Source organism: Callithrix jacchus, chromosome 4 (assembly GCF_049354715.1).
Source record: "Callithrix jacchus isolate 240 chromosome 4, calJac240_pri, whole genome shotgun sequence".
Classification (NCBI taxonomy): Eukaryota; Metazoa; Chordata; class Mammalia; order Primates; family Cebidae; genus Callithrix; species Callithrix jacchus.
Window position 1 is genome coordinate 75297685 of NC_133505.1, and position 19005 is coordinate 75316689.

A 19005-nucleotide genomic window follows, 5' to 3' on the forward strand; every position below is an offset into this window, starting at 1 on the left:
CAAGTTGAGTGATCCATGTTGGCTAGAGGGTTGGAGAGAGGGAGGGCTATATGTGATCTGCATTGTGATTAGTTTTGGGTTTTTTTAATGTCATTAGCTCCGGGTTTACCAGGCTCACCAGGTGCTCCAGGTCCCCAGGGCCCCCCAGGACCCAGTGGAAGATGTAACCCAGAAGATTGCCTCTATCCTGTGTCTCATGCCCACCAGGAGACAGGTGGGAAATGAACACACCTGAAGAAGTCTTGGTTCCTGGTGATGCCTCCTTGCCATTGGAGCTATCTTAATACCGTCAAACCCTCATGATATGTGGTTTGCTTTTTTTTTTTTTTGAGTAAGCCAGACATTAAAAGCAACCATTTGAATCCTATTCCGATAGCAATTGCAAATCAGCATTTTTTGATTTTTTCCAAATTCATTCCATATGTTTTGCTTTACAATTGCTATGATTTTTAGTCAGAGATATGAAATATGCAAGCAAATCTTATCATTAGTTCTTCTTCAAAAGGAAATTGCATCTTGTGACTTAGTAGACTGATGATGATATCCATTTTGTAGACTCATCAACATGTGGTTGGCCTTTGATTTCTGAATTTTAAAGTTACAGACTTATCTTTAAGTTTTCTTGGTGTTTAAATTTACTATCATTGCTAAACATTTTGTCAACTTTTTTGATATAGTGCATTGCTCCTGTTGAATGTTTTTTGACTACTTTTTATAACTTAAGAATTCTTATGCCATCTACATCTATCCTACTTATGCTGAAAAATAGGCAATAAGAACTTCATTTTATAACTTGTGTTTTGAAAAAAAAAACACAGGAAACTATTTTATCAGGGAGCCCAAACACCCAGCATAGCCAACTACTGAAATTATTTTGTTAATTCTGTATAATGAGCTCAATTCAAAGCAATCACCACTGGCATGAATAAGTACTACAGGAAAAGGGAGTATCAAATTCCAGTTGGATATAAGTTCTGCAAAAAAAAAAAGCCTAATACTCTGTGGTCCTCCCGCTGAGTTTCTCATATGGTGAACAGAAAGCTGTTTTCCCTATGAGGTGTTTGGTAGTGAAACCACCAAGCTGTCTTTGGTACTATTAAAGCTTCAATGGCCTAGCAAGATCTTTGGGCTCCTGTGTCCGTTATCCTTATGACCTCATCACCCTCGACTTTAAGACAAGAAGCCACCAGCAGAACAAAGGATGGGATGTGTAACAAATGGAAAAGAAACTCAGTTGTCCTAGAAGATGAATTTGTAGCATCAGCAAATGCATATTAAGAAGGTAAGGCCCAACAGCTCTTAAGGAGAATTATATTTCTCCAGAAGCTGCAGCAAGAGGTACAGCTCAACAAAGGAGAACCATAGGACTGAATAGGCAACTAGTGCTCAGACCGAAGAGCTCACTCCCACTCCAAAACCATGTCCTCTGAAAAGAAACAAAAATACAGTGATCATCAACCAGATGACTAAACAGTCTTCCTATGGATTAGCTATACATTAATTGAGGAACTGTTGGTTGACAGGCACTGATTCTTTAGAATACTGGGCCTAGGGATGTTGCAGAAATCTAGATGATGGGTCTCACAAATGTGAGAATATGCCGCAAAGAGCCTGCCTGTCACAGCAATCAGGATTCACACATGATTCAGACTTCAATTTGGCTAAAACAGGCTGGGATGATTGCTTTTGTCTGTTTACTGAAAAATGAGTTTAGAAAGGCAAGCCCACTGAAATTGGAAAAAGCTGTGAACAGAGTTGTGTCTGAGGAACGTGCCTAATTTAAGGCATCGTGATTTGAACTGTTTTTCATTATAGATTAATGAACTGCTGGTCAGGTACTGTCTACAATGGCTGTGCATACCTACAACGTTTTAGGTATTTCATATTGAATTATGCTGTATATTTCAATTCCAAGTTTATTTTATTTTACAAGGTTATTTTATTTATTGTAAGCATTTTGAAATTGATTTTCTTTTTTGCTTTCTTTCTTGTGCAATACCCACAATGGTGCTGTGTTTTAAATTTACACAATTGGAATATAGATATGTGTTTTCTTAGTAAATGGTAATTTATCCCAAAAAAGTGTACATAGATCTAAAATTTGGTGCTATGTGTATATCTTGAGCTTTTAATTCGTTGAATTTTCTAAAAGCTTACAAGTTATCTGCCACTCATATTAATTTACTTGAATTCGTCAAAAAGCTAAACATTTTGTATGTTTTCAAAGATTATTTTTTTCATATTAATAGGTGGTTTATCTGTTTGCCTCTTTGCTAATTTAAAAATATTTATTTTATCATTTTAATGTTTTCATGGCCTTGTTTGCTGATGATAATCAATTTTGGGTTTTTTTTTTTTTTTTTTTTGGTTTTTGAGTTGTTCCTTTCATAGACATAAAAAGACAATTCATTTTCTTGTTTTATTACCCGTTCATTTTTATTCTACAAAATATGTCATGCATTCTTTTTTACAAATTGTATATTTAGAAATTTTTCTAAATTCCATTAATGCGTGACTGGTTAATTCATATTTCAAGAATTTGTATTTATTTAGGTAATTTGATGGGATGGGGAAATACTATATGATGCATGTTACAAAGCGGATTTGTCACAATGACACAAGCTTATTTTTGGTAACTGGGAAATGTGACTAAATTTGACATAACTAGAGAAACAGGGCTGTGTTCACATGGTACAAGCCTTTCTCACCCTGCTCTGTTATTTACGTTCAGATACTTTTCCTGCCTCAGCTCTGTACACATGATGTGCAACAAAGGGCAACAAGAAATGCTGGGTCCAGCTAATTTAACAAAAAATGAAGTGGAGCTTTGGCAGTTGCCCAATTCCTTTAATAAAAAGAAAGTAAATAATTTGGGCCCCAAAGTAGGTTGGGAAATGTTCCTCTAAATGACTTGGTGGTCGCCAAATCCCTTGTACCATTTTATTCTATTCCAAAACGTGTTTATTTCCACATAGATGTTAGTGATGTTCAAAGCAGGGGAGAAGAATGATTCAATTTCATGAATTATCTCTTGTTTGCACTCCAGAAAACAACATACATGTTTAAATACAAAATAATTATGAGCCATGATGCCAATTAATATTAAAACTGTGTTCCATATGCAAGTATGTCTGAATTCCAAGCTTACATTTTGTAACAAACTCAAAACACTTTCAGACAGAAGTCTTTCTATGGAAAGATTAAAGTAGGACTTCGATTAATATTTATGGCCTTTGGAATCCAAAGAAAAATAGAAGAATAATTCATGAATTTGTTCATTGTGCTTTCCAGCTGAAGACATTAACCATTACGTCTAACTAAAACAGAAATACAGCCAGTTTTAACCTTTTAAACGTTTCACTTTGTGATCAAAGTAACCCTATGTTTATTTCCATATTTTATGATATTGTTTAAACTTTAAAATTTTATTCACTTAAAGAACATAAGCTATTATATTAAAATATGTTGTCTGTGAAAGTTATCATTTGATAGTTGGCTTATAGAGTAACTTTTATGAATCTGTTTTATGAGCTAAGTAAGGTTTAGCCTTTCTGCAGTCTCTCTCATCTGTTGGGAACCTGTGATATACCTCCATTTGTCCACAAGATGGTATTTAAAGCAATTTGTTCAAAAGAACTGAGTAACAGAAATAAAAGGTTACAAACAATTTAGTGGACAACTAAATCAAACTCTTGCCTTTGCACTTTTTTTTTTACTTCTGTAGATAATATCTGTTAATTTTTAAATTTATGTTTCTCCTAATTTTAAGCATCTATATGAAACAGGCACAATATGCTTTGGCTTGTTGACTGTTTTGATTTTATTTCTTTGGTGGATATATATGTGTTTACATACTTAATTAAGATGAAGATTTACTATTCATAACTGTTTATACACCACTCTCATATTTTAGTGATCAGTCTAAATAATTTTCCTACCTTTTAGACAGGATAGATACTCTCTTTCAACAGACAAGAAAAAAAAAGATTAGCTTATCACAAGAAGTAGACAATTCATAAAATTACACAATGCCTAAACTCTATATTATTCAATGTACTTAAAATTTTACAATTAGATTTGTATAATGTTTATATTTTTCTAGAACATATCACTATTTACAAAAGTACAATTAGATACTTTTTCCAAAGTACCATTTTTATTTTCATAACATTAATAACACACTGAGATTGAGAATTTCTCTGTTAAGTGTTTTGCTGAAGTTGTTTTAATAAATACTCAGAATAGTTTTGCAGATTTGTTCATCGCTCTTCTTAAAGTATTTTTCACACTTGTCTGTATCCACCTTCTGAAGACACACAAGTGTTTACTGTCATGGTTTTCCAGTGTTATTTCTTAATACTTGAGTGTTGATGCATTTTTGCACTATTCCCCTTTTGTACCATCTCTGCTCACAAGGATTATGCAGGCTTTAAAGAGAAGGAGATGCAGAAAAGGTTTGAATTTGTATCTTGTATACCTACATAATTCAAAGTGACTTAGTCCATTGAACTGTGTTTATTAGCTGGCTGGGAAAGGTAGCATTAATTATGTTAAATTTGTTCAATTGCTAAAAGTCTCAGGCAATAGGACAAAGGACTGTTGTCATTTTTATTGTGTGGCATACCTGGAGCTATAATCCAAATGTTTTACTCATCAAAATTATGGCAGAGTAACTGATCAATTTGGTTAAATTAAATCAAGACACAAGTGAACACAGAGAAAACTCATTCAGATAAGTAGACCCATCACAGCGAGAATTTGCCTGAAAGATAAGACAAACTTGTAAGACCAAAGCTAAGTCTAAGAAAATCTAAGTGGAAAAAAAATTGCAAGTTCAGATCCAATGGTGAGTGTTGTGGTACAACTGGAGGACTTAGCTTCTTGCTTCATGAATTTGTCACAAGTGAATACTAATAAAGCGGGAGGTTTCACTAAATGAGGAGGTAAATAAGATTTCAGTTTATCAGAAGTGTATGTATTGTGTGACCATACTAAGCTTCTGGGTGTAAGTAAAGTTGCTAGCTATTTTACAACTTTTTATTTTATTGTGTTATGTAAAGTACATTTTGGGGATAAATGTTTTTCAGCACATCAGTGTCTTTAAATTCAGGTTGTATTGGGTATTTTACAACCTTTTTTTTTTTGAGACACTGTCTTGCTCTGTCACCCAGGCTGGAGAGCAGTGGTCCAACCTTGGCTCACTGCAACCTCCGCCTCTCAGGTGCAAGCAATTCTCTGCCTCAGCCTTCCAAGTAGCTGGGATTACAGCTGTCCGTCATCATGCCCCACTAATTTTTTTGTATTTTTAATAAAGAGGGGCTTTCACCATGTTGACCAGGCTGGTCTTGAACTCCTGACCTTGTGATCCACCCGCCTTGGCCTCCCAAAGCACTGGGATTACAGGCGTGAGCCACCATGCCCAGCCAACTTCTTTATTTTTAAATAACATTTAGGATGTGTTTGCCCCTGTTTTGTTTGTTCTCTACCTTACCTCACCAAACTCTTTAAGGTTTAATTGAATATACTCACGTTAAATGCAATGGCACTAGTTTTATTCTAAATCCCACATGTACATAACGCTTTGAGGCCTTGATTCCTACATGTTCATTAAGCATAATGAGTTTGTCACCTATCTCAGCAATAAAGGATTTGACTCTATGTCAGGGAAATCTAAGGTGCAGTTATTCAGGCCGTATCTACTCTTCATCACTCCTGGAGGCTGAAGCTCCACACTTCAGTCTGTTCTGTTAGGTGTCAGCCACAGAGATGCTCCAGAAGCACTCTTGGCCAACCACAAGCCCCACAGGTGTCCAAGGAAGTTTAATTGGTCTATTGCAGGGTTCACGTTTATACCATAATTATAGTTTTGTTTGTCACATGAATCATCACTCAGCTTGAAATAATTAAGTTTATCACCCATCTCTCTGACAGTTCATAAAAACTCTAGTTTAATTATTTCAGATGAGAATTATACACAGAAAAGCCAGCAAGCAAGCAGTCCCTTGGGACTTTTGTCCCCCAGAGTGATCATCTCCCTAAAATCATTTTAGCTCTAGAGGTCCTTGAGGGAGATAAGAAATAACACAATTTTTCTCATCAGTGGAAGCTCTGGCATCATGAGTGATAAGACAATAGGCAATAAGTAGTTGAATACATAGCAGGTTTTCTTAACAGAAATTAATTACATCAAAACGTGCCAGAAGATTTATATGTTTACCTATACTGGGTAATAACGTACATAGTTCTTAACTATTCCTATCGTCAGGCCCCCTTCAGATAAATTAACTAGGTGCTCTCTAAAGAACATTTTTGTCTTTTCATGCACACATTTTCAACTTTGAGAAGAAATGGAATTTCAAATATATCTCAGAAAGAGAGGTCGTTTGTTGGAGACAATTTCCCTCATTTGTTCTTTCTCCAGCTACACTTCAATAACTTGGAGTCAAGACTAATTTGTGAAGGCATCTTAAGCAGAAAGTTAGCATGAATTGTCATTTTTATTAAGACTAAAAGTAATTTTCAGTTAGCATCCTCTTCCTGATACCCAGGTCTATCAAATATGTTACACTTCCTCTTGTTAATTATTAAAAGAGCATTTGAGCATGTATTTACAGACATTACTGCAGTCAGCCCATTTTGACTTAAATAGTTCCTGAGCCATAGGTACTTAATACGGCCATGTCCTGGATCACAACTCACTAAAAAAGGCTACACAATTGAAAAGTATTTGACTCTGTAAAAAAGGACTTGACCTATGTTTATTGAACACAAGTATTCTTTATTAAAAACATATTTAAAACCATTTATGTCTGTTGCCCCTCTATAAACAGCAAGATTGCTAGTTTGCTAGTATTTTTTCCTTAATATTGAGTTTTCACTACTTTTGCCAGGCTACCAGCAAATATTTTTAAGTAGTTTTCTTGATATTTGGAAATCAGTGTTTCTATTGGTTTTTCACTTATGTTGGTTTACTTCATTTATTTTAGAGACAGGGTCTTGTTCTGTCACCCAGGCTAGAGTGCAGTGGTGTGATCGTAGCTCACCACGGTTTCAAACTCCTGGTTTCAAGTGATCCTCCAACCTCAGCCTCCCGAGTAGATGGGACTCACTACCATGCCTGGCTAATTTTTAAACTTGTTTTTATTTTTGTAGAGACGGGAGACTCACTGGTCTCAAATTCCTGGGCTCAAGCTATCCTCCCACCTTGGCTTCCCAAAGTGTTGGGATTACAGGTATGAACAACCATGCCTGGCCTTGGCTTACTTTTAAACTCAGAGACTATTTCTCAGAAACACTATAATCACTCACCAAAAAATTTTAAAAATATAGTAGAGGTGATCTTCTAGGGATTTATATTAAGCTTATTTCAAGTGGCAGATAAATCAGATTTTACTGATGTTTAAGAATAACAGTATTGGTTCAGTCAGTTTGAAACATAAAGTATCCATACATAATCAGATCCATCACCTATCCTGATATGACTACTCGTTCATACTCTTCTGCAGAAGCCAATTATCCAAAACCATGCCAGTGAATTTATGTGCTCAGTCTAGGAAGTGATTTCCATAGTTCGTAACCAACCTGTCAGGTATTTGGGTTGAAAATCATATCATACTGCCATAGACACACTGGCTAGAAAGAAATCAGAAATTATTTGCCCTTAATTAACATGCCAGGTTCGAAACAACTTTAATTATTTACACTTTCCTCTCTCAGTGAGTGCTCTAGTTACCACTTCATCCAATCAAAAGTATCCCAGAGAGGATTTGAGATTTCTGTTTTGCTAGAGAGACACACTTGGTCAGATTCAACATTTATCAACTCTTTCATGAAGGGAATTTGCTGGGCGCTTTTCCTTGCAATTTCTATGTCAAGTATCAACTGCTTCGGTAAACTACTTCACTTAACTGAAATTTATAATGAATTGTTCCTGCCATTTGGAATGTGGTAATTTTGCATAATCTATTTGTAAATGGTTGTTTCCAATGTTGCTGACTGTATCTGTGGAGCTTGTTGTACAACCTTTACATAACCAGGTTTGTAAAACAGTTGAGTGAACTGTTCTTTGAAATTTTATTTTTAAATTTTCTTATGAATATTATAAAACTTGGAAGTATGTTTGATTAATTTTTCTTTTATTGTATTTGATTATGTCACTCTAGTTAAAATAAAAGCACTTGGTGGAAAGATAATTTCTATGCATTTATTTAATTATGTGTCACAGCTCCTGAAAAAGTTTGCCATTTTTTAAAGTACTGTTTTAGGGAGCTATAACAGAGAGCTTTATTTTCAAAAATCATATTCAAAAAAAGGAAAAGACCATTCTTGCAGTCTATGTAAATAGCACTGATCTATGAGGCAAAGTTGGAATCTTTCTTCTTAAGCAAACTCATGCATAAAACTAATGCTGTATGCAGTTTTAAAGAAATCCAAATACAGATTACATAATGATTGATTTAACCAAGCAACTAGGACTAGAATTTTAAAATGTATAAAAGTATACATGGAAAAATTATATTAGGGCTCACTTCCCGTTGACTTGGTGGAATTTGGTTCTATAAACTAACTAAAGATACCGATGATGTTGAGCTTTTGTTCTGCACCCCAGCACAAGTTACTCATAGGCTCTGTGATATAAAATATATTAAGTCTGCTGGATAGTTAAGTAGATGTTAATGAAACAGCAAGCCAATAAGATTACATAAATAATAAAGTGCTTAAATGGTCAGGAAATACTTAAGTATACAGTGCTTTAGCTGAGCTGCCTTTATAAAATTTTTAAGAAATGGTGAAACATAACTCATGTTTTCCATAAAATTCTGAGTAGGAGGGAGCTAACAAACCACTGAAATTAAGGCAGTGGTTCTTAACCTAGAAATAAAGCAAGACTAGACGTAGAGTTCATGAAATCTCTGAAACACTATACAAAAATATAGATGCATATGTACCTGTGCATCTTTCTTTCTAGGGAATTAACATTTCAAAAAGTTCCTTGAAGCTCTCCCCATACACACACACACACACACACACACACACACACCTGTCACAGGGTAACACCCTCTGTGGAACAGCTTTTCAATTACTCTATGTAGAGAAAACACTAATAATATAAACATACACCTATAGAACCAGTAATTAAGTAATGTTTAATGTATCTAAATAAGCTCACTTATTTTCAATGAACATGATTATTTATAAGAAAACATGCAAGAGATTAAGAAACCATATTTATTTCTTCTTTGGTACAAGAGATGTTACCTCAAACCTTTAAAATAAATAATCTCATCAATAACATTTACGAATGCCAGAGTATTAAAGTTCTTTCTTTGCTTTTATATAGAAGTGCTCAAAATACTAACGGGTACAGTACATACAGTTCAGGCTGAAGAAGAAAACCAATACATGATGTAAGGAAATCATTTAGGGCCAGGTAGCCCTTTCTTATCACTCCAGAGACAGCACATTGATGGGATTTTAAGCACCAATTCCATTGAATGTAGTGGGGTTTCTTCATAACTAGTCTAGTAATCCTCTACATAACTGAAACAATAATATGAGAACAACATCTAAATGAAAATAACTACTGCAACTGAGGTAAACCAAACAGTTGTTTTTGTTTATTGGCACAGTGGCCCATGGTAAGACACATAGGTATAGCACACTAAAGCCCAAGATCCTGGGAGGAGGAGTATAAATTTATTCAAGGGAGGTGTTTGGTTTTCTTTTTCTTTTTTTTAACTGATGACTCTGCTGTCTTCCTTCCCTCCAAGGAAAGGAAAGAGAACTCATTGAATAGCACCATTCTTCTAAATCTGATTGTCAAGTAGGACTTCTGCAATCATGCTGAAGGTAATACATCATCATCTTTGCCCCAGCTTTGGGTGGTATTTCTCCCCCAAGCTCCTTCACCAGGTGTGATTCATGCAGAGAGCCATGCAGCACTAAGCCTTTCACTGGTCAGGCCCTTTGCTAAATGCTCGCTGACCAGCCTGCATGGTGCAGGAGGCTGGCTCACAGAAACCAGGAAGCCCAGGAGGTCCTGGGGGTCCAGGCACACCAGGAATTCCTGCCACCCCCGGGGGGCCTCGCTCACCATCGTGGCCATTTCTTCCATAGCTGGCAGGGCCTGGGTCACCTGAAACACACAGAAGATTGCACATGTGAACAGGAGACTCCTCTGATGCAAACTGGCAGAAGACCAGAGCACAGCTCAGCAGTGCTCAGTTTAGGGGCTTAACAAATGCTTTTGGAAAGAGTGGATAATGATTGGTGATGATTGGTGATGAAGATGATGATGATGATGATGATGATAAGATCCCTTCCATGGACTTGGATTTTCATGGAAATTAAAAATAGAAAGAGACCTCGGTGTCTCTAAACACATCTCCATCAGTAGAGCTGCACTGTGCACCATGGCGGCCTCCAACCACATGTGTCTATTGAGCACAGAAATGTGACAAGGCCAGATGGAGATGAACTAAGTATCAAACATAACTGGATTTTAAAGACTTCATATGAAAAAGTGTAAAATAGTTCATTAATATTTGTATCACATGATGAAATGATCGTTTGCACACAGTGGGTTAAGTAAACTGTATTATTAAAATTAATGTCACTTGATAATTTTTACCTTTTTCGTGTGGCCACTTGATTTAAAATCATGCATGGCTCATACTTGTGGCTCACATTGTATTTCTTTTGAATGCAGTAGCAGTATTCCTTACTTCTAATAGTTGAGCAACATCTGGGCAGGGAAAAGTATAGTTCAGTGGTTAAAAAACAGGTTTGGGAGGCCAAGGCGGGTGGATCACTAGGTCAAGAGATCGACACCATCCTGGTCAACACGGTGAAACCCCGTCTGTACTAAAAATACAAATCTTAGCTGGGCATGGTGGCACAGCCTGTAGTCCCAGCTACTCGGGAGGCTGAGGTAGGAGAATTGCTTGAACCCAGGAGGCGGAGGTTGTGGTGAGCCAAGATCACACCATTGCACTCCAGCCTGGGTAACAAGAGCGAAACTGTCTCAAAAAAAAAAAAAAAAAAAAAAATTAAAAAACAGGTTTTGGAGACAAATAGCTTTACATTCTAGCCCTGCCATTTATGAATAATGTGACATTAGCAAATCATTAACCTCTTAGTTTCTTCATCTACAAGATGGGATAATATCTTCTTAATAATTAAATTCAGGCCAGGTGCAGTGGCTCAAGCTCGTAATCTTAGCATTTTGGGAGGCTGAGGTGGGTGGATCACCTGAGGTCAGGAGTTTGAGACCTGCCTGGCCAAAATGGTGAAACCCAATCTCTACTAAAAATACAAAAAAGTTAGCCAGGCATGGTGGTGGGCACCTGCAGCCCCATCTACTCAGGAGACTGAGTCAGGAGAATCACTTGAACCCAGGAGATGGAGGTTGCAGTGAGCCGAGATCATGCCACCGCACTCCAACCTGGACAACAAAGCAAGACTCCATCTTAAAAATAATAATATTATAATAATAATAAAATTCTACAGTTGAAAGCATCTGATAAATAGGAGCTATTATAATTATTAAGTTATTACTGATTAATGTCTTTTAGAAGGCTGTGCTATTCACCCTACAAAATTTCATATTTTTCTCACGAAGTGCTTACCCCAACATGAACTTCACCATTACAGGTTCTTTGGGGGCTTTTCTTGTCTTCTTTTTGTCGTGTTCAAGGATTGTATGTTGCCTTCAATGGGGCATATTCTCTGAGGCACTGCACCCCATAACAAAGAGGAATGTCTGCTGAATGCTTACCCCAATGCACCAGCAGCACTTTCACACAATTACTATAAAAGTGGTGATGAGAATTCAGTGCAAAACAAATTGTGTATGCCAATATAATATATGATAGATCCTCATTCCATCTCAGCCATCTTAACTTGGTCTTTCTGCCAAAAAGCTGGAAGCCAAATCTACATGTTCAATTATATATTTGCTTATATTTGGTTACTTTCCTTTTTTCTTTGTGGTTTTTACTTTTCTTTTTCTATTTTAGTAGTCTTATTACATGTCTTTTGTGGGCCTTACTATAGTAATATGATCTTATTCAGTGGTCTTATTACATATCTGTCACATACTTTTAGAAGGATAGTAGATTAGAGATCCCGTTTTACATAAAATCTCATTCTTCCTCTGGTGCATACAATTCGATCCACACAAAGCAATGTCATGGGGCAATATATTAATAAGCTTTAAGGGAGAATAATTATCTTTGAATTTATCCATCTAAAAATTATAGATAAGAGGAGATATAAGTAATTTCCCCTAATTTATCCCATACACTTTCATTCAAGTATACCTAGTTAGTATGAAGGAAATCATTATGTGTTTTCTTATAATGAGGCCTCTGAGAAATCTCCTAATCCACAGCATCTATAGATAAGGCTGTAGCAGAACTCTGCCTTTAGCAGTAACGTTAAGATCCTTGACACCAGATGCAGTTAAAGGTAAAGGTGATTTTTTTAAGGTTTAGAAGATGAGCCAGATCTAAATCTGATTTTCATGCACCTTATCAGTAGGAATGACCCCACTGAGACATATCAGCTGTGCCTTAAAGTTAAATCAAGTTTAGGAGGAGGAAATGCCCACAGAAGGGGTAGAAAATCAAATAACCACAGGGGCTGGGATGGTCATTTAGATCGGGGTTGGCAAACGTCTGCTCATGAACTAAATCCTGTTTTTATAAATAGTTTTATTAGAACACAACGATGGTCATTTGTTTACATACTCTCTGTGGCTGCTTTGGCACTACCAGGACAGAGCTGAGCAGCTGCAACATAGTGCTCGCAGGCCAAGAATCTGATCCTTCACAAATAAAGTTTGCTGATCCCTGATGTTATAAAGAAATGAGCCTGGATTAAGAAATTCCCCCACTGTTTTCATGAGCTGAAAATGTAAAGTGCAAATGCAATGAAATATATTTGCACTAATATTTGGCCATTAATATTCCACATAACTGTGGGGAGACAAAAGGGAGGAGTGAGGCCTGTGGTGAACTGGAAAGTAGATGCAGGCAGCAGCTCTTCTCCAGCTAACAGCTGCCATAGGGGAATACAGGCCAGTGCTGCCAGAACAGATCATTTTCAAGAGAAGCCAGGAAGCTGAGTTTTTAAACAAATAGTTCTTAATGTTTAAATGTTAGCAATTAATTCCAAATTTTTTCAACATTTGTAGAGCCAGCAAAAATCTTAAGAGAATTTATTCCCTAATACACAAACAATATTAAAAAGCAGAAGGATAGCCTTTTAGATTTTCACATTTAGTTCCCCATATTTTTTTTTAATTTTTTATTGGATTATAGGTTTTGGGGTACATGAGCAGAGCATGCAAGACAGTTTCACCCTATCGTCAAAATTGAAAGAGCTAGAGGAGCAAGATCAAAAAAACTCAAAATCCAGCAGAAGACAAGAAATAACTAAGATCAGAGCTGAGCTGAAGGAGATTGAGACACGAAAAACCCTTCAAAAAATCAATAAATCCAAGAGCTGGTTTTTTGAAAAGATCAACAAAATAGACAGACCACTAGCCAGATTGATTAAAAAGAAAAGAGAGAACAACCAAATAGATGCAATAAAAAATGATAAAGGGGAAATCACCACAGATTCCACAGAAATTCAAACCATCATCAGAGAATATTACAAACAACTCTATGTGCATAAACTAGTAAACCTGGAAGAAATAGTTCCCCATATTAACACACTCCAGGAGAAGCTTTTCTTTTTCTTTTTTCCCTTGGAATGTTGAGTTCATTCCAAATTGCTGCTTATCCTCTGAGGGAAGAGTTTGATGAAGCCATCCTGTCTACCTTTGATTTATTTTATGAAACGACATCTCATCCAGTTCTGCCTTTGGCAGATGCAGCAATTTATCCTTTGGAGCTTTGGATGATGTCATTATCATCATCATCATCATCACCAATGCTTAATGAGAATGCTTTCTTTTTTCCATTTTTCCATGTACCATACACTATGCTCATTATTAAGCCCATTTTTCTCATGTATAAACTGAGAGTTAGGAAGGTCAAATAATTGTCCATAGTCATACAGCTAGAAAGTGTTGAGAAATGAGGACCCTTAATCACTGCACTAACCTAACTGTATTTTCCTACCTATTGATTTTTTTTAACTCTGTGGAACAGTTTGGGGGTTGTGGCAGGGTGTGTGTGTGTGGTTTTTTTAATGGGCCTGAGTTGACCAGGAAGTAGACAGAGACACAAAAACAAAGAGCAGTATTGATTTTTGCAGAGCTCTAATGATCACAAGAACTAAGATATTTTTCTGAGGTTTTGCCCTGTAGAAATATCAGAGGCGGGGAGAAAAACAGCCTTAACATAGCAGATTGTCAGGCTCTGGAGGGTCCTGACCAAGGGCTTTTGCTCTCATGGACTTAGTTCTAAACTATGTGGAAGCCTCAGTTGGGTGACACTATGTCCACAGTCCACGCACCCAAAAAGTGAAGCTGACTCATAATAACTGTTCACAAAATGGGCATAAACGGCTAGCCCAGCACCTACATTAATGAATATCTATCGACTACTTTGTAACTCTTCAGAAAGAGAAAACATAGGTCTAAATTATTATTTTGCTCTGTCTGCCTCATGTGTGTATTACTTACACTAACTGCCTAATGATTACATGGATTTCTGAAATGTCAAGGACCTATAAAAATGTTGAATGTTCCCAATACAAAGAAATGATACATGTTTGAGATGATGGATATACTAATTACCCTAATCGGGTAATTATATAATATTTCTAGTTAAACATCACTACGTATACCATAAATATGTATAGTTATTATATGTCAATTAAAATTAAAGAGAAACATTTAAAAATGTTATTGCCAAACATTTCATGCTTTTAAGAAATGAGTATCTATGTCATTCTCTGTAAAACCACTAGAGAGCAGTCATGTTACACTGATGGAAGCCAATCCTGGCTGGACCATTCTGAAGGAGGCAGCCCCTTACCTAACATACGCTATGGAATGAAAAGGACTGTGTATATAGGCAGACAAAAAAAAGTGAACAATTTTCACATTAAATAGGGAATTTCATAATTAATCCACTTGTTTATAGACTTTTTGTATGTGCCAGGACTTTCTTACATTTCTTGAGCTTAAGGTTGAGGTATATGACAAAGCAGTGTATGTTTAAGGAATTGTAAATTAGTTTAAGGCCCAGCAACCAAATAAAACAGCTGCAGCAATGGAAATGGAATAATTAGGTACTGCAAAACTTAGGCCAGAACTGAACGTGTGCATGTGTATTTTCCCACTCAACAGTCTCAAGCAAAACACACCTTTCTGCTGACTTTGCAAAAGAAAACAGAATAGTTTTACAACCTAGAATAATCTAGCACAAAGCTAGCTATAACTTTCATGTCCAAGAGGCAAAAAGCATCTCAGCTCACAAGTCACCTTCCTGGTGTTCACATACAAATGATTTATTTTTTGCCTTAGTGAGTGCACAAAGAGGAAGTCGGACTCATTACTAAATATGTTTCTTTAAAATTCTCAGAGTGTCAAGGAACTAGTCCCAAATGCATGAGCTCAGTGGCAGCAGACAGAGAGAGGTCTATGAGACAACCAACCAAGCAATAACACTAGCTCACTAGCACAAAACTGAAGGTAGGGGAGACTAAAGTTCCAGGGATTGCTAATGTGATTCCTGTAGCTCTGCAAGAGAGGCAGAAAGAGAAGCAAGATGCTCAGCAGTTATGGGACATGCCCAATTCACATGGCTATAGTGCAAAGACAAACTAATCATATGATTGAACAGCCAGCTAATCATTTTGTCCAGTTTGTGAACATGGACTCACGAAGCATGAATCTGCCTTGTTATTACCTGAGAGACTTTTGTCAGGATGTGAATTTAAGAGTCTATATTTTCTCAAATATATTATTTTAAAAGTGAGTAACAATAACAGTTGAATTTGCTGAGTGTTTGTTTGCCATATGCCAGGCACTGTTCCAAGAGCTTTACATGTATGCACATGCGCATATATGCTCCTTTACATGTATGCACATGCGCATATATGCTCCTAAATATATGGTGATTCCCATTCACAGAGGAGGAAACTGGAGCACTAAGAGGTAGAAGCATAGTGCATAAGCCCTGGAAGGCTGGCTGCACATCTGCACTTCTTAAGTATTTACCCAGCCTATTCCTGGCTGTGAGAAACAAACTAGATTGTATATGTGTACTTTTTAAACAACAAAGCACTGTAGCCAAAATGATCAATGTAATGATTATAATAATAATATGTGTTCCATAATAAGCAATGTAGCATTATGTTCCTAAAGGGCATGTCTTAACACTGAACAGAGATATATTATTGTAGAGGGGAGACAGGGAACTAAAACTGTCCAGAAAGACTACAGGAACTCTAACAACTGATAGAAAATGATATTATTTATGTTGTTAAAAATTTGTTAGCTGCCTTATTAGCACAAAGAAGGATCTAACTTTTTTTTTTTAATTCAGGAGGATCTGAGCCCCAAATCCAACAAGAGGAACAACTAAAAAGGTTGTAAAATATGCTGTTCTGCAGGTTCTTTCTTTTAGGTAAGATGATGTGTATTTATCTAGAAGGTTCCAGACAAATTCCTGCCCAGAATCCTTTTGAAGGTTCCTTCAGGCCTTAAATTCCTATGAATATTATGTTTTTGAGAGATCAGAAATCACATGCCTAGTCACATTCAAACTCTACCAAGAAATAAAAAGCAGTCTAGCCTCAGTGGACAATTAACCAGCAAAATGATGTGCTGCTACCCAGTACTTTGCATTTGTGATTTGCAGTTGAAGTAGACTTTCGTGGAGGGAAGGTCTGGGGCATCGGGCATGATGCTGATTTAGAGAAGAGTAATATATTACTGCTGATCAAGAACAGGAGAAAAAAGCTGCAAGAGCTGAACTGGGGTCCAGCTTTGCCCTCAGCTCTCCTTGATCCGCCTTAAAAAGCAAAAAGTGGACTTCATATAGTAAAAATAGTACTAACAACCAACATTTCTTGAGTGCCTACTATAGCCAGGAACTGTCTTAAGCAATTTACATGGATTGAGTTTCTTTATTTCTCAGAATTATACTGTCAGAGAGATGTCCTTGATATCACTGTTTTATAAAGGGGAAACTGAGATGCAGAGAAGTTAAATAACATGCCCAATATCATAAGGTTAGTTAGCGGCAGAGTCAAAATGTGAATCGGGGGTGTCCGAATTATAGAAGCCACTCTTCAAACAGTCCACTTTCAGGTACTAGCTTTCAGGGAGGAATGAACCAAAAATCTGTTGTCAGGACCTTGCCTAACTTGAGCATAAGCACAGTGTCCACAAGAGAATGTCGCCGATCTCGAAACCAGAGCCCTCAGTGCTTTAACCTGCATGCTACACATGGACACCACATCAAAGCTCTGAGAGAACGACACAGCAGCAGACCCCTCTTCTCCGACATCTGTTCTTCTGAAAGCCTGTATTCTTGCAAAAGAATCTGGAACTCAGATTTTTCACTGAATAGTGTCAGATACCTCTCAATTAAAAGGTAACAAAAGTCCAAGAAAGAAAGGCTACCAAGGTTGAGACCTAGTAACTAGAACAAGGAAAGCAGGAAAGAAGAGTGAGTTGGAAGGTGAGAAGGAAGGACAGGAGACAATCAGAGCTGGTGGGGAAAGGAAAGTGAGAGAAGAGGGGTCAGTGGAGGGTGAAGGTTTTGAAAGTGATCTCAGGAAAGTGGGGGCAAGGACTGACAAAATAAGAAAGCAAAAAGAAAAGAGAAAAGACAGGTATTAAGAGCCTGGGAAAGGGAATAATGCAAAATGTTTTAACAATTCGGGTTTAAGATTAAATCCAAGATCAGCTAAAATTAATAACTGTGTGTGTAAGTGATCCCAGGGAGGGCTGCAAATGATGATCTTGTCCTACTTCACACTTTGCTTAGACATGGATGGTCTGATGTTCTAAAAAGCAAGTCAGGGAAGCCCCTCTGACTGACTGACTGACTGGGTGCCCCATTTGCCCCCTTTCCCTGCCCACCCCCTCCACTTCCCGTCAACTCAGCTCCTCAGAATGGTTTACTGCAGATGGGAGATAATGTGCTCCTGACAGGACACAGCACACATCGAGCTGATCTTCCTCCATCTTCTTATCTTTAAATTTAAAATGTGGCTTACCAACAGCTTTTTTTCAAAGTAAGAATCCCTAGAAACCATAATACATTTTCAATAAAGGAAAATGTGGCCAATAGTCCAAGTCATTGGTTCAAGAACTGTTAAGTGATTTGTCAATAAAATGAGAGAAGAAGAAATTATTAGGCTATCTCATGAATATATAGATAAGTAAATTGTGATGATGATATGCTATCAGCTTTAAAACTTCCTATTCCTACCACTGGTGAAGAAGACAAGCACCTTTCGTAAATTCTGTTTGCTTCTCTGCTCCTCTAAACACCCATCAATGAATCCATGCTTTACTGTATATTAAAATCTTCTCTAAATCCCATTTAAACCAGATTTTTCCTTCATTTCTAATCATAAATCTTCTATTTCCAATAATAAAAATTTATCAATTTGTGAAAACATTTTGACAAGTCCATGAATCAGTTTTAAAAGGCAGTGTTTATCTCCAAACATTCATTTTTTAAAAAAATTTTTAATGAGAACGCAATCCCCAGAAGCAACAAAATGGATAATTGGAAAGCAGTGATGTTTTTGGCTACAATTGCAGGTATGATTAAATACATCAGCCTCTGGCAGATTAAAAAACTGATTTCTTTTCCTAAACTTCCCTAAACCAAGTTTTCCAAACCATTGTGGAAGCAAGTATCATCTCAAGTCTCCTCAGCAAGGGACACCTAGGGCTTTGGGAGCCTTCTAAGCCACTGCCTTGCCCCACTAAGAGAGGGTTTGCCAGAAAGCTGCACATCATTCATGCCCTTAAACTGAACTGGCTTTTGGCCCTGCCATGCTGCATCTGTGTTTGGGCTTGTAAGT

General features: G+C 36.9%; 2 protein-coding genes across 11 annotated transcripts in view; one reads left to right on the forward strand and one right to left on the reverse strand.

The window, feature by feature from the left end:
- The window catches only part of COL19A1 (collagen type XIX alpha 1 chain), a 359940-nt gene extending 351748 nt beyond the window's left edge, over positions 1-8192 (forward strand). For all 9 annotated transcript variants that reach the window (XM_017971197.4, XM_017971198.4, XM_017971199.4 and 6 more), the window contains one exon: positions 98-8192. In XM_017971197.4, the coding sequence (XP_017826686.3) occupies positions 98-225 (128 nt within the window). In that variant the 3' untranslated portion in view covers positions 226-8192. The remainder of the gene's footprint in view (positions 1-97) is intronic.
- A 935-nt stretch (positions 8193-9127) lies between these two features.
- COL9A1 (collagen type IX alpha 1 chain) overlaps positions 9128-19005 on the reverse strand; it is an 88206-nt gene continuing 78328 nt past the window's right edge. For both annotated transcript variants that reach the window (XM_002806711.6, XM_008994638.5), the window contains one exon: positions 9128-10135. In XM_002806711.6, coding sequence (XP_002806757.5) covers positions 9951-10135 — 185 coding nt within the window. In that variant the 3' untranslated portion in view covers positions 9128-9950. The remainder of the gene's footprint in view (positions 10136-19005) is intronic.